Below are 14,267 nucleotides of genomic sequence, written 5' to 3'. Positions count from 1 at the left end.
GACAAAACCGCGACTCGTCAGTGAAGAGCACTTTTTGCCAGTCCTGTCTGGTCCAGCGATGGTGGGTTTGTGCCCATAGACGACGTTGTTGCCGGTGATGTCTGGTAAGGACCTGCCTTACAACAGGCCTACAAGCCCTCAGTCCAGCCTCTCTCAGGCTATAGCAGACAGTCTGAGCACTGATGGAGGGATTGTGCATTCCTTGTGTAACTCGCAAGGCAGTTGTTGTTGCCATCCTGTACCTGTCCCGCAGGTGTGATATTTGGATGTACTGATCCTGTGCAGGTGTTGTTACACATAGTCTGCCACTGCGAGGATGATCAGCTGTCCTTCCTGTCTCCCTGTAGCGCTGTCTTAGGCATCTCTCACAATATGGACATTGCAATTTATTGCCCTGGCCACATCTGCGGTTCTCATGCCTCCATGAAGCATGCCAAAGGCAGGTTCATGCAGATGAGCAGGGACCCTGGGCATCTTTCTTTTGGTGTTTTTCAGAGTCAGTATAAAGGTCTCTTTAGTGTCCTAAGTTTTTACAACTGTGACCTTAATTGCCTACCGTCTGTAAGCTGTTAGTGTCTTAATGACCGTTCCACAGGTGCATGTTCATTCATTGTTAATGGTTCATTGAACAAGCATGGAAAGCATTGTTTAAACCCTTTACAATTAAGATCTGTAAAGTTATTTGGATTTGTACAAAATTATCTTTAAAATACAGTGTCCTGAAAAAGGGATTTTATTTTTTATTTTTTTTATTATTTTTTTTTTTGCTGAGATATATTTATATAACTACCTTGCCCCATTCCAACACTGACTGTTGCCATGTGTGAATTCTCCACTTTCAAAGGCATCTGTTTGGATGATGTAATGCTGAAGCCAGCCTAAAACAAAGAAAGCACAGCTAAACAAAGACAACTGGCTGAAATTCCTAGAACAGCTCCAAGTTAAAATTTAAGTGGCTGGGAATAGAATACTTTGACCCCTGATGTAAATAAAAGAATAATAATAAATGTCAGGTGAGAGATTTTAAAAACAGTGATACCAGAACATACTAACAGCAAGACTTCTGTATGTTTAAATGAAATCTCTATATTAAGATGGGACAATTTTGAATTAACCTTCTGATAAAAATATTAATAATGACATATTTTGGCTAATTTTAAGATGCTGTCAGCTTCCAATAAGAGTGTAGTACTTTCATGTATTTTTTTTTTTTTTTTTTTTACAGCATATTTCTCCATCAACCATTGCAGAAAATGTAAAAAAATAAATAAATAAAAAAAAATAAAAGTAGTTTCCTCCTGGGCCTGGTAATAGATTAAAAACAGAAAACATTAGAGTTGTTACTCTTTCTGATATCAAGCACTTTAACCCTCTAAGCTACATTATATGTTAAGATTAGGTGAAGACAATGTCTTTCTCCATTTCTGCTGCCTTCATTCAGAAATAGTATGTCCCACTTGCGGCCTGGCCGATTAGGAGAGAACCGACGCAGTGTGTTTTACACATCCAGCAATGAGGACTGGGAGATGGTGGACCCTCTAAATAGAGACACTCCAGAGCACAAACCCCCACCTGAAGGCCAGCGCCGAGAGAGCCCATCACACTCTCAGAGACGTAAGATCGTCGTTCGAACATTTCCCCTTTCTGCCAATTAGAGAAATGTGTAGTTTTCTGTAAGACGTATTGACAGTTCCACAGAGGGTATGTTCTGTTTTTTTTTTTTTTTCAAATGTGGGACTTTCTGTTAATGGAAGAGTAATGATTTCCTGTGTGGGTTTGTCAGTAATGGTGTGATGTGCCAGTTTTTCATGCCAAGTGTATTTATTTTAGGCTTTGTGCACAATTAAGAGGACATGCAACAAAAATGACTGTATTAAACTGCCTAGGCCTTTTCTTCATTGCCATCTGTCTACAGACTCCATTGGCTCAGCATTTACATTTGATATCCGCCCCTCACGAATGAAGCGGCCCTTTCACATGGGCTCTGGGAAAGCCGGCCGCAGCACAGAGAGCTCGCCTGTGGAATGTAACGGAACCAAGACCACTGAACTGCAGCTGCGCATTCAGAGCCAACAGGAGGAGATCAGCCACTTGCAAGAGCAAGAGAACCGCCTTCGGGAGGACCTTGCCAGTCAGAAGGTACAATATGAATGAATCATGGCCATCCTTCAAGATTATAACCCAATAAATGTCATTTTTATTGTGGGCTCTATGCAGCCAGCGTCAGTTAAATATTATTATGCTCTCTGGTGATGTTTCTGGTTTAAAACTTCTCCACATATTCCCAAGTATGACATCAGATTGGGTGTTATGACCAAAATTATAACCAAAGTTATTTTATGCAATGGTATATGTATCACAATATCGTCATTTTTGCTGGAAATTCAAACCTTAAATGTTTTATGTGTTACATAACCATGTAATAATGTCAGTTGTTTAATAATCATAGTGACATGGAGGCAAGCAAGCAGATAAGACTATTCATAACAAATGAATAAATCTGGCATCAGTGCAAAACGGCTTGATATTATGTTACTTTGTACAACCTTCACAGTGCATTCCTTCAAAGGTGACGCAAAGTTTACTCAGAAGAAACACGAGGACAATTGCATTTCAGCTCACACATGAAACTGTGATTTTTCATATGCGCAGTAAGGGGATTTAAGCTTGAAAACGTCAGTGTGGATGGAGGGCGTTTCAAAAACGAAAACGCTGTTTTCAAATGTATCCGGATTAATGTGGATGTAGCCTTAGATTTCTAATGGTATAGCAGAATCTTTCTGCTTTCACACAGTATATACATCATACCGTCCAGCCTTTATAACAGAAGTATTTTCTCATGGTTTAGCAGACATTTTATGTGGGCTTACAGTTATTTGATTTCTGGTTAAATTTTTTCCCTGTTGTAAAACTATTGATATAGTCCTACTGCCTTTGCAGGCAGCAGCCCAAAACGGTTGGCCTGCGGATATTTTTCACCAGGTTGTCAGAGCTGTTTGCTACGGAAGCCCAAGGTGGAAAAAAAAATAGTGTCTCAGTTCCTTCCTGAGCCTAAGTCTTACATTTTTTTCCTCTCTTCCTACATTTTTTTTTCTCTCTTCAAAAAAAAAAAAAAATGTTTTCTCTTCAAAAAAAATAAAAATAAGACTTAGGCTCAGGAAGGAGCTGAGACACTATTTTATTTAATTTTTTCACCGTTATTTTTTTTTCTTCCACCTTGCGATTCAGGGCTTCCGTAGTTTGCTAATAGTTCCTCATTCACTGTTGTAATTTTCATACTTGGGGATTTCCCATGCATGTTGGTGAACACAAATTGTTCATGTGGGTTTTGAAAGAATCTGATTACTCTGAGTGCATCTATACTTGTAATTCAATTAATTGTCCTTTATCGAAATAACAGTAAGCTTTGATGCAGCATTTCATGCCACTCTAGTTTTGAATTTCATTGTTCTGCTGCTCTGTGTGCTTTTCTGTAAAGGTGTCATCACATCTTAAGCAAGGGCCATGAGAACCACAAAATGGGTATTGTTTTTGCACTTTGCTGTTTGTGTGCATATAAAAACTCCCTCTGGCCCCTGGCTGTGCTTTTCACCCAGTCGCCTTAACAACTCTAAATAATGTCTGTACATATAGTAATCAAGAACACAGTGTGTTTTATTCACGCTCACCATTGACTTCACATTTTTATCATTTTATTAACACATGTACTCATAAGGATTTGAACAAATAATGGACCTCATTCATAAAACACGAGCAGAATTAATTCTTTGGTAAATCGTTCGTAAAGCCTTTCAGACATAAATTCTTGGATTCATGAAAGTTTTTGTTTGTTCAAAACATTAGTTGGTACAAACAAAATGTACACCTGCTTCCAACCATGTGTAAATCATGTGTAAGACATCTGAATGTTTTGTGTTCTTTTAGACATACTGCCATGACTAAATTTTGATAGAAGTGAAATTAAATAAGTAATGAAAAACAACGTTTTCAACAAAATACTAAATTAAAGCTTTTCTTTGGTGCTTGCATTTATTTATTCAAAGTATAGTTTATTCCCGACTCTGCTTCGTACATTTTATATCGTTTTTACAGCAGACTTGCTTTGCATGGGGCAAAAAGTTAGTGGAAAGGTGCAGTTTATGTTCGATTTTTTTTTTTAAATGAACGACCTCTAAAATGGCTGGTTGGAGAGTTTCTTCATTTGATATGAACTCTGTAATTTAGGTTTCACTGATTTTGTATAGGGAACGATATATCGCGTTCAGTTGATAATGTATGGTCAATGTTAATGCTGTTAAAGCTATAAATAACACATGTTGCAGGCAGGGGTGTATACAATACAACAGAAAAGAAAAGAAGAAAAAGCCCCGCACTGTTGTGGCTCACAGAGTTTCGATCAAAGACCTTCTTTAGGCATTCCATCAATTTATTTGAGAATTCTTCCAGTTGCAAGTATATCACTGTTACAGTCTTGATTTACTCTAAGTTTCTACAATAATGCTGCCGATGCAGCTCAACTGAACCAGAAAATGTTAATGGTGGTAGACATCCTCCTGTCGGCATGAACTGACATATTTTTTACACTAAAGCATGATGTTAAACCATTTTTATTGACCTCTTGGACAGTTTAATTCACAAAAAAACCTCTGATGACAGCAAAAGCATAGAATGACTGTAGGTTCCTCACTTTCGAACATGCAAGTGTTTGATAAATCAATATTTTATGATGTGAATGCACTCCATAAATTAAAAAAAAAAAACTTTTATTACAGTTCTCATTGATGTTAAATGTAGGGCTGCAACTAACGATTATTTTGATAATTTTCTAATCTAACGATTATTAGAATGATTATTCGACTATTCGGGCGATTATTGCAACGATTAATCATTAACTCATAACTGATTATTCAGCTTGTGTCCCGACTTAAAAGTTTGTATTAAACGTGCTTACTAACAATAAAGAGGACAAAATCATCTTTTAAAAATATCTCTAAATGACATTCACTGAATTAAAGGGAAAAAAATACTTTTTATTAAATTTAATTCAGAAAAGAAATTCATGGCAAAAAATCCTGTTGTTATCAAGTGTTTTTGTCTTGTTTTCCATTTAAAATTATCTAAAAATAATTAAAACAAGATACATTTACTTGAGAAGCAACATATAAGATATTTAGACTTGCTTTAAGAGAGTGTATCTTAAGTGTATTTTTTCACTTTGTTATACTTCTGCAAGTGCAGTAAAGACAAAATATACTTATATTCAAGATCTATTCTCTAAAAGCATGTCTAAATATCGTATATGCTGCTTCTCAGGTGAATGCATCTTTTTTTTTAAAGGATTTTTAGATATTTTAAAATATTTGTATTTTTAATATTATATTCAACATTCTCAGATAAATACATTTTCTTCTGCAGTATAGCTGCTAAAGTAAATGTATGTTGTTTTAAAGGAGTTTTAGATATTTATATTGGAGAACAAGCCAAAACAAAAACAAATCAAAAACGTATTTTGTTGCAGTGTATAATGGGGCGAAGACTACCCTCTCTCACCTTTTTGTTCACTTCTCTCTTATTAATAAAGCTGTATATTGCCAATTTCCTTCACGATAAGAAATGCACAGTGACACTAAAGCCCTGCTCAGAGAGCAATTGTTTCTCAGGGTGATGCCTGTAAAGGTACATTTTCATGGCTCCTCTGTGATAAAACTCATGTGTTCGGGTGACAATTAAATCACGACTTTTTGTCGATCACATGATTGCAGTTGCGCTTGTTATATGGAAAATTCATCAAGCCACAAACTGTCCTCTGTATTTGCATTTAAATATGTTTGGAATTACGCTAAAGTGAAAATAAACATTTTAAAACATGAGGGAACCGTGCTGCAAAGCTCTGCGGACATTTACAGTGTACATTTTCACATACGGAGCGAAGCCAAAATTCTTGCGAAGAGCAGTTAAACAAATCAAGAAACTGTAGAGACAAGACTGTTTATCAACGCAGCCAAATAAATCTGTCAACAGGGGTACACATGTTTCGTCACCCACATCACTTCAGTTGCACCACTTGCGCGCTCTCTCCTAAGCACACGCAAGGAGATATAGAAGCCGCACATATCAAGGACTGTAAAGATAGTTCAAATGAAATTTGAGGAGCTCTGGTAAAAATGGTTTTCTTATGTTTTATCTATCAAAATGACGGACATCATTTGGAATTATCTGTCAGTGTTTAAAAAGTGGAGGTGGAAATGAATCCTTTTAAATAAGATAGACATTAACCCGGCAACTTTTTTGGGACTACTTGACCTGTATAAACAAGTATAAACAAGTATAATCTGTATAAAAGTTTTCGAAAACTCCATTTTACGCATAAATTACTCCCAATTTACTCACATATTTACGAAAGTTTCATAAGTGAGGCCCACTGTGTGTTAATTACTAAAGGTGTGATAAGACAGATTACCTAATGACTGAAAATGTTATGTTTTAATAACAATATGAATAACATGTTGATACTTTTATCAAAAAAAGGACCCTACTGAGCAGTTTATTGCATGTGTCAGTAATGTCTGACTAGTTTTTATTGCCTAAAAGTACTCCTTGTAACTTCTGCACTGCCACAGTTGGTAACTGGCTGAACCAGCCAAACTTGATACATTTCTCACTTCATTTGCTATATTATAATATAACAGCTATATTAGATGTATTAGCTATATGAGTGTATTGCAGTCCCATTTCATAGTTCAGACATCATTCATGGTGGATCAATTTCTGTTAGAACCCCAGTTTAATGACCCACCATTGCAAGTGTCTGTCATATTTATTCAGTTTCCTTAGTGTTTTTTTTTTTTCTCCCCCAAACAAATCTGACAATGAATGAGTAATTTAGCCAGATACAAAGACAGGAACCCACTGACCAGTTTGTTTGGCCAGATCAGTCTGTGTGTGTTTGAGTAGTTTATGCAAGTAATTAATTGGTTGCTCCTGTCTGCTGAACTGTCTTGAAGGCTTGTGTTTTATACACCATTTTGTCCTCCACAACCAGGAGTTGGTTCGTCTCCTCCAGCAAACACTACGTAGCTCCCAATGCGACTGGCGATCCGCAGGACCTCGGAGTAGCGTGGGGCCCCACAACCAAAACCAGGATGAGACTGAAGCAGGCAAAGCCCTGGCAGAACGAGACAGCCAGATCAAGGAACTTTGTGGTCACATGGAGAGGCTAGCCTTGGAGAAGGAGAGTCTTCAGAAGGAGTTAAAGGCTTTGAAGATCAAAGTTGGTGAGATAAACGAGCAGCTGGGAATGCTCATGGAGACCATTCAGGCCAAGGACGAAGTCATCATAAAACTCTCCCAGCAAACCAATGAAGGAGGAACACAATCCACTGAATGCAGCTCACCTACTGCCAACAGGGAGCAACAAGAGCTGGACACCCTGAAGGTAGTACAAGAACAAACATATGTGTACTTCCAAATCAGTTGATCTATATTATCTGAAATATGAATATGTTTGTGAAGATGATCAGTGTGGGTGGGAGCTTAGGGTCAAACATCCCTGCTAAAAAATGGCTAAAACCAGCTTAAGTTGATTGGCTTGTTTTAGAGGGATTTTGGCCACTTTGGGCAAGCTGTTCAAGCTGGGGGACCAGCTTGCCTCCCAGATAAAACCAGTTGAAAACCAGCTTGGCCAGGCTACTGGTTTTAGCTTTTTTGTTTTTTCCAGCAGGGTGTTATAAATCTGACAATGGCAACCGTTATGTGTAAGACTCACAAGTACCTGACATAGAGTCACAGTCAAATCTCAAATCTTTCAATGTCAACTCTATATTATGTCAACATACAGTAGTCTCAAGACAAATCGTAAGTCAGTCTTAGCTCGTACGAAAAGGTACGACTTTTAGAATTTCAAATCGATACAGTATAGGCATACAATTTTAGCTAGCCTCCAATCCAACACTTAATTAGGTTTGGGTAAAGAACTTTATGGTTTGGTTTAGGATTGGTTTTGGGGTTAAACTTAGGAAAAATTATAATAACGTAATTTGTTGGTTCATTTATTTTTCTCTGTGGGAATAAAAGTCATAGGTTTTGTATAATTTGTCAAGATTTCGCCATCTTGTACTAATTATTAGGACTTGTCATGAGAGCAGGTGGTTATGTCTTAAATCTCTTTTGTTAATAGTTTTCTATATGCTGCAGTTTACGGTAGTTTTATAAGCCCTGTCTTAAGGTGTGTTCACACTTGTAGTTCGGTTCTCTTAGTTCTCTTGGTCCAGACCAAAAAAAGAAAATGATACATTTAGTCCTGGTTCGCTTAGCGTTCACACTGGCATTTCAACGTTCAACACCGAACCTAAAGATACAAAACAAAAGGCATAAGGATAAGGTCACAACCTGATTGGACAGCTTTTATGACGTATATTTTGCGATGGAACTTGCCGAACATCCAAAACAATGCTGGCTGCTGGGCTAAATGTGCTCGTTGGACCCACTTTCCCTTAACCTATCGCTGAATATTTTGAACACTTGAGCATTTTTGTGCGTTTTTTCCAGTATACTGGACCAAATGTTAATAAGGAACTTTACCTCCTCATTGCTCCATGTTACCCCTCTGCTCATTTTGTTTTGCGTACACCACTCTTTCTATGTTATCAAATCACGTGATTTTTAGGGTCGCATCATGTGACATCACATCCTGTTATTGGTCCGTTTAGACGTCTTAAGTCCATGCTGCGTTCATATATCTGTCGAACCGCACCAGAGTTCGTTTGGAAGCGGACCGAGACCCTCTATTCAGGGGGTCTCGGTCCGCTTGTTTGGTGCGCACCAAACAGAGTTCACACTTGTTCAGATGAACCGCAATAACAGAGCAATCGCACCAGAGTTAGTTTTAATCGAACCAAACCTGCCAAGTGTGAACACACCCTAGTGGCAAGTTTAATTAAGTATATTAGCATGGTAAGCGACTAGGCTATAATGGAGTGCAGGGGCAATAACATTTCGAAAACTGTGCAGAAATGGTAAGTAATATACAGATTTTGTGTAGTCCTTCAGTTGCTTGTCCTTTCAGAGGTGAAATGTTCAGAGATGTAAAAAATGTTACAGGAAGTATGTGAACCGAATTAATTGCTATAGTGATTGTTTCATAATAACAATACTTAGAGGTTCTGTTTGGTCTCTGTACATGATTTTTAGTGTCTTATATTCAACTTTGTGGGTTTAACATTGTTCCAGGACAGTCTTCAGGGCTACAAATCCCAAAATAACTTCCTGAACAAAGAAATCCTGGAGCTGACAGTTTTGCGAAGAAATGCTGAAGCAAGAGAGAAGGCACTTGAGGCAAAGGTCTGTGCTTTTTCTGTATTAGACAGTTCACCAAATATGCTTCCAATGCAAGTACAGCTGTGACTTCAGTAACTTTTTGCATTTAAATGACCCTTGCTGTTTTGTTCGCAGATTGTTTCTGCTTATGTGCCTTGTTGGCATTTCCTTTTCCTTTTTTCTAGCATTTCATTATCCTTCGCAAGGTCGATGTGCATGTTTTTCTTTCCGGAGGAATGATTTTTCTCTCTCTCTTTCGCCCTGTTCTCTTTCTGTCCCTCTTTGCGTCCATTCTGCATCTACAGTACACCAGTTTGGAGGCCAAGCTTTGTCAGGTGGAGAGTAAGTACCTGGTTCTTCTTCAGGAGGTAAAGACTCCCGTGTGCTCCTCCTCAGAGCAAACTCATAGCGGAGAGGTCATCACTCGTCTGTTAGAAGATGCACTACAGGTGGAGAGCACAGACCAGCAGGAGCATCTAGTACTCAAACCAAACGCTGTCAGGTATCACAGTCAACCCCATTTGTGTCAGTGACACAAAACCCCATGCTTTGATAATAAAGGGGTCCTATGATGGAAAATCAATTTTCCTAAAGGCAAAGAAATAAAAATGTAGTCTATGTAGATATACTCACAACACAAAGCTCCCTCCCCAGTCCACCCAGACTGTTATTACAAATTGAGCCGCAAAATGCGGGTTATTTGTTTATTGTAATGGTATTGATGTTCAAACTAAAATCTGACTGTTTTTGGTGCAAACAACCTTGAATAACATATGTCGAATTAAGAAAAAAAAATTATCCAATGTGAACAAAATGGCCACTTCAAATGACATATTGTCTAGTACCAAATTCCACTGTTAAAATCCAATCTACTTGAAATTGAAAATAAAATTCGCTGCCTACAAAATAAATATTAAAACCAGCCCTGCCACCATAACATTTGCATATACTTGTGTTTACTTTTGTTTTTGTATTGTCAACCTACAGTATCTAAAGATCTCATCTTCAAACATGTTCATTCTACTGGTCTTGAAACGCAACTCTAAATGAACAGTTTTCCATGTTCCACAAAACAGTTTGAAAACAAATATCCTCATGCAAGGGCGTAGATTTGGCTTGAACATTGGGGGGGTTACAGTGTGAAGAATTTACATGTTTCCATTGATCATTGTATAAATATTGGGGGGTTTGTACTTGCTTTTTTGATTATTGTGGGGGTTACCTCCCCCCAACCCCCTGGAATCTGTGCCCCTGCAGGTCTCGACAATAAGGACTGCCCGATGGCCCGGGGCCAGTGTGAGAGAGATTCGGGCCAGTTGCTAGAACTGTCACTTGCCTGATCGAGCCAGTGCTGCATTTATAACATTAGCGCAAGCAGACAACAAGCGAGAGAGCACAAAAATTACACGGAGCGAACGAAGTCTTCTAACCGAGGTGCGAGCGCGAGTATATTTATCTCGCAAAGACATGCAAATGCATAATATACTTGATGCGCCAAGGCACAGTCGTGTGCACGCACAAGATCGTGCAGACTCTGAGCACACTCTCCTAGCACTGTCCTCGCTCTTTTCCAAGTGTCTTAGCAGCAGCTATTACCAATGTGTAGAAAATAGCAGGAAAAAAACCCACTTAATGAATTTCGTAGTGGGATTTAATGTCTTGTGCAACACTTTAAGAATCCCCGCACATTCCGTGTTCACAGTGCGCAAAATCCCCGCATTTTTTGTTTTTACATGTTGGTGAAAATTAGTAATCCACACATTTGAACACAAGAAATCAACAGTTTCTTCTATAGGACTGAAAATCCATGTCTCTCCGTGCATATGTCTCATCATCATCTCTCTCCGTACAACATACATGTGCTCTCGTAAAGGGACAGAGCGCTAGTTTTATTCCCACTGTAAAAAAACAAACACATTTTCTCTCATTAATTCGCCTTTAGAGATGAAGCGCCGAATGAGACGTAATAAACTTTGTTAAACCCCAGTTATACACGTGTCTGGAAATCATGAGCTGCTCAATATCCAAAATGTAAGTGTACATTTAATTAGGTAATGTTTCAAAACGTAAACATTAATTCAACATGATAATGGTGTTTGATATGAAAAGAAGCAAGATCACTATGGCTATTAGGCTATTATTATCAGAGCTGTTCAGCTGCAGGGTGAAGATGAATATTTGAAACAGTCTACTTCATATCATCCTCATAAAACACATGTTACATGTCTCATTTCTGGACCATACAGGTGTTTTTGTTGTTTGTATATCAGTCAGTGTTGGTCTTGTTTGGGTTGTTTGACTTCATGTTATATACACATTGTTAATTCATAGATTAGGCCTAATATCTTCCTACTGTATATTACACATCACAACCGATTTAGTAGCAAGTGTGTTCTCTCCAATAATCAGATCTTTAACTCAGTGAATAATCTATGATCCTTCTTGTGAAAACACTACACATGGATAAAAGTTACATGACAGCATGACTAAACGTGTGACCGAAAACCCATCATCTCCTCCACAGAACTCTTGGCTTAAAAACACGTGTAAATGGCAGGACGGCTGAGGTTAATATGATGTATTTATGAATTTATATCTGTAAAGCGCTTATATGGGATTACATAAGGCATAAATCATATCTTGCAAATTATAAATGTGATTGTATTTTGTATTTTTTTTTCTCCCCTTTTTCGTCCCAATTTGGTAAGCCCAATTCCCAATGCGCTCTAAGTCCTCGTGGTGGCGTAGTGACTCGCCTCAATCTGGGTGACGGAGGACAAATCTCAGTTGCCTCTGCGTCTGAGACCATCAATCCGCGCATCTTATCACGTGGCTTGTTGAGCGCGTTACTGCGGAGACGTAGCGCGTTTGGAGGCCCACGCTATTCTTCACGGCATCCACGCACAACTCACCACACGCCCCACCGAGAGCGAGAACCACATTATAGTGACCACGAGGAGGTTACCCCATGTGACTCTACCCTCCCTAGAAACCGGGCCAATTTGGTTGCTTAGGAGACCTGGCTAGAGTCACTCAGCACTCCTTGGATTCGAACTCGCGACTCCAGGGGTGGTAGTCAGCGTCTTTACTCGCTGAGCTACCCAGGCCCCTGGGGACATTGAATTAAAAATATAAGATATGTAAAAAATATTTATCTTCGGACATATTTTTTAAAGCCATGATGGTAAAAACAGCTATTTGTCATTTTTGTGTTGGGGCCAGAGAACATTTTGGCAGGGCCAGTAAAAATCTGAAGCACTGGCCCAACCAGGCCAGTCGAAAAAATTCTTAGCGTTGAGCCCTGCCCTTTCCTCATGCCTAGTTCAGTTTCACCATGTAACACAAATTTGCCATGGGACATTTTAAGATGCAACCCTTAAATCTTTCTAATATCTATATATGCTTTATATGACATGGTAGCTTGGCAGAATATGGGCGAGACATTGCAGAATACAGGTGGAAATATATCACTTCCTTGTTAAAGTAAGTGTATAGACACTTATTATCTATGGCAGGGTACTATAATTAACACAAACCACTCTTATGAACCATTGGCCTCATATGACCTAAGCTAATGTTTTCTTAAATCTCATTTAGTGAGTATGATGTGTATGGCTTCAAGACCGTGCCAGAAGAGGAGGATGAGGAGGAAAAACTTGAAGCCAAAAAGAGAGCACTGGACCTGAAGTCCCTTTCCCTAAAAGACCAGGAGACATCAGTCAGAGTAAAATGGGACAACTACCTGGCCATCACCATGAACAGAGAGATGGCTCGATCTCCAGAGCTGAAGGTGCTGATGCGAAGTGGCGTGCCCCATAACCACCGCTCCAAAGTGTGGAGTTGGTGCGTGAACTTCCATGTGAAAAAGATCCGCGACAGCCAGCCTAAAGACTATTACCAGAACCTTCTGTGCATGGTGAGTGATAAACCCAACCCAGCCTGCAAACAGATTGAGCTGGATCTCTTGCGGACACTTCCCAACAACAAGCACTATGCCTCTCCTGACTCAGAAGGCATCCAGAAACTCAGGAATGTGCTGCTGGCTTTCTCCTGGAGGAATCCAGATATCGGCTACTGCCAAGGCCTGAACAGGTAACAGGTCCAAACAGCTCTATATGGCTAAAGCATGCAAGGAGGAATCCGTTAACAATGAATTGCAACTGCTGATAGTGTTGATTATTTGCATGCATTATCTATTATTTTAGCACCTGATTCACTAAGGAAATTATGTAAATACAGAAATGAGACCAAAACAGTCAAAACATTACTAGGGATGGCACCGATCCGATACCTGGATTGGTATCGGGTCCGATACTGACGTTTTTACCCAGATCGGGTGCAAGTTATATGGTCTCGTATTCAGGCTCTTACAGTCATCCAAAAGCTTTGTGAATTGCAAAAAGCTGTGTTTAATAATAAATATACAGTCAGCATGCACAGCTAATTAGTCTCTGGTACCACGCTTTACTGATGAGCGCCGCTCTGTAGACAGACACACACACACACACACACACACACACACATAAATGCGCAGAGGCTCGTGATGTGCTTCTCAGTGCAATATGTGGTCGCTCCACACAAACTCCATCTCAGATGTAGATGATCTATAGTTCGGTCCACCTATAACATGCATTGAGAACGGCACAGGACAAGCATTTTACCAGATGTTGAATGAGAAGCGTATTACACTACTGTGTATAGCCTACAAACAAACACTCAAACACAGACTTCCTGGAGTGCTCAGCGCTGGACTTTCAAAATAAAGGAGGTTGCCGTGTTAGCACAACTGAAACAGCAGTGTGATAATATGAGCAGACTTATAAAGCAATGGCTTACATGTGATTGGCTAGGAGTTACCTAGCTAATGGTGCGACGATATACAGCTGCTAGTCTTCCCGCTAGAACTACGCTGCGCTTACATTACTGTTATTATTGCTGCTGCATCCTGCAGA

At 39.2% G+C, this 14,267-nt stretch overlaps 1 protein-coding gene across 2 annotated transcripts in view; it reads left to right on the top strand.

The window, feature by feature from the left end:
• Window positions 1–14,267, top strand: part of tbc1d2b (TBC1 domain family, member 2B) — a 31,861-nt gene that overhangs the window by 9,988 nt on the left and 7,606 nt on the right. For both annotated transcript variants that reach the window (XM_051689518.1, XM_051689516.1), the window contains exons 4-9: window positions 1,442–1,614; window positions 1,916–2,139; window positions 7,043–7,435; window positions 9,229–9,339; window positions 9,621–9,817; window positions 12,913–13,407. In XM_051689518.1, the coding sequence (XP_051545478.1) occupies window positions 1,442–1,614; window positions 1,916–2,139; window positions 7,043–7,435; window positions 9,229–9,339; window positions 9,621–9,817; window positions 12,913–13,407 (1,593 nt within the window). The remainder of the gene's footprint in view (window positions 1–1,441; window positions 1,615–1,915; window positions 2,140–7,042; window positions 7,436–9,228; window positions 9,340–9,620; window positions 9,818–12,912; window positions 13,408–14,267) is intronic.

This window comes from Myxocyprinus asiaticus, chromosome 46 (genome assembly GCF_019703515.2).
Source record: "Myxocyprinus asiaticus isolate MX2 ecotype Aquarium Trade chromosome 46, UBuf_Myxa_2, whole genome shotgun sequence".
Taxonomy (NCBI): domain Eukaryota; kingdom Metazoa; phylum Chordata; class Actinopteri; order Cypriniformes; family Catostomidae; genus Myxocyprinus; species Myxocyprinus asiaticus.
The sequence above is the reverse complement of the archived record's forward strand: the minus strand, read 5'-3'. Positions and strand labels throughout refer to the sequence as shown.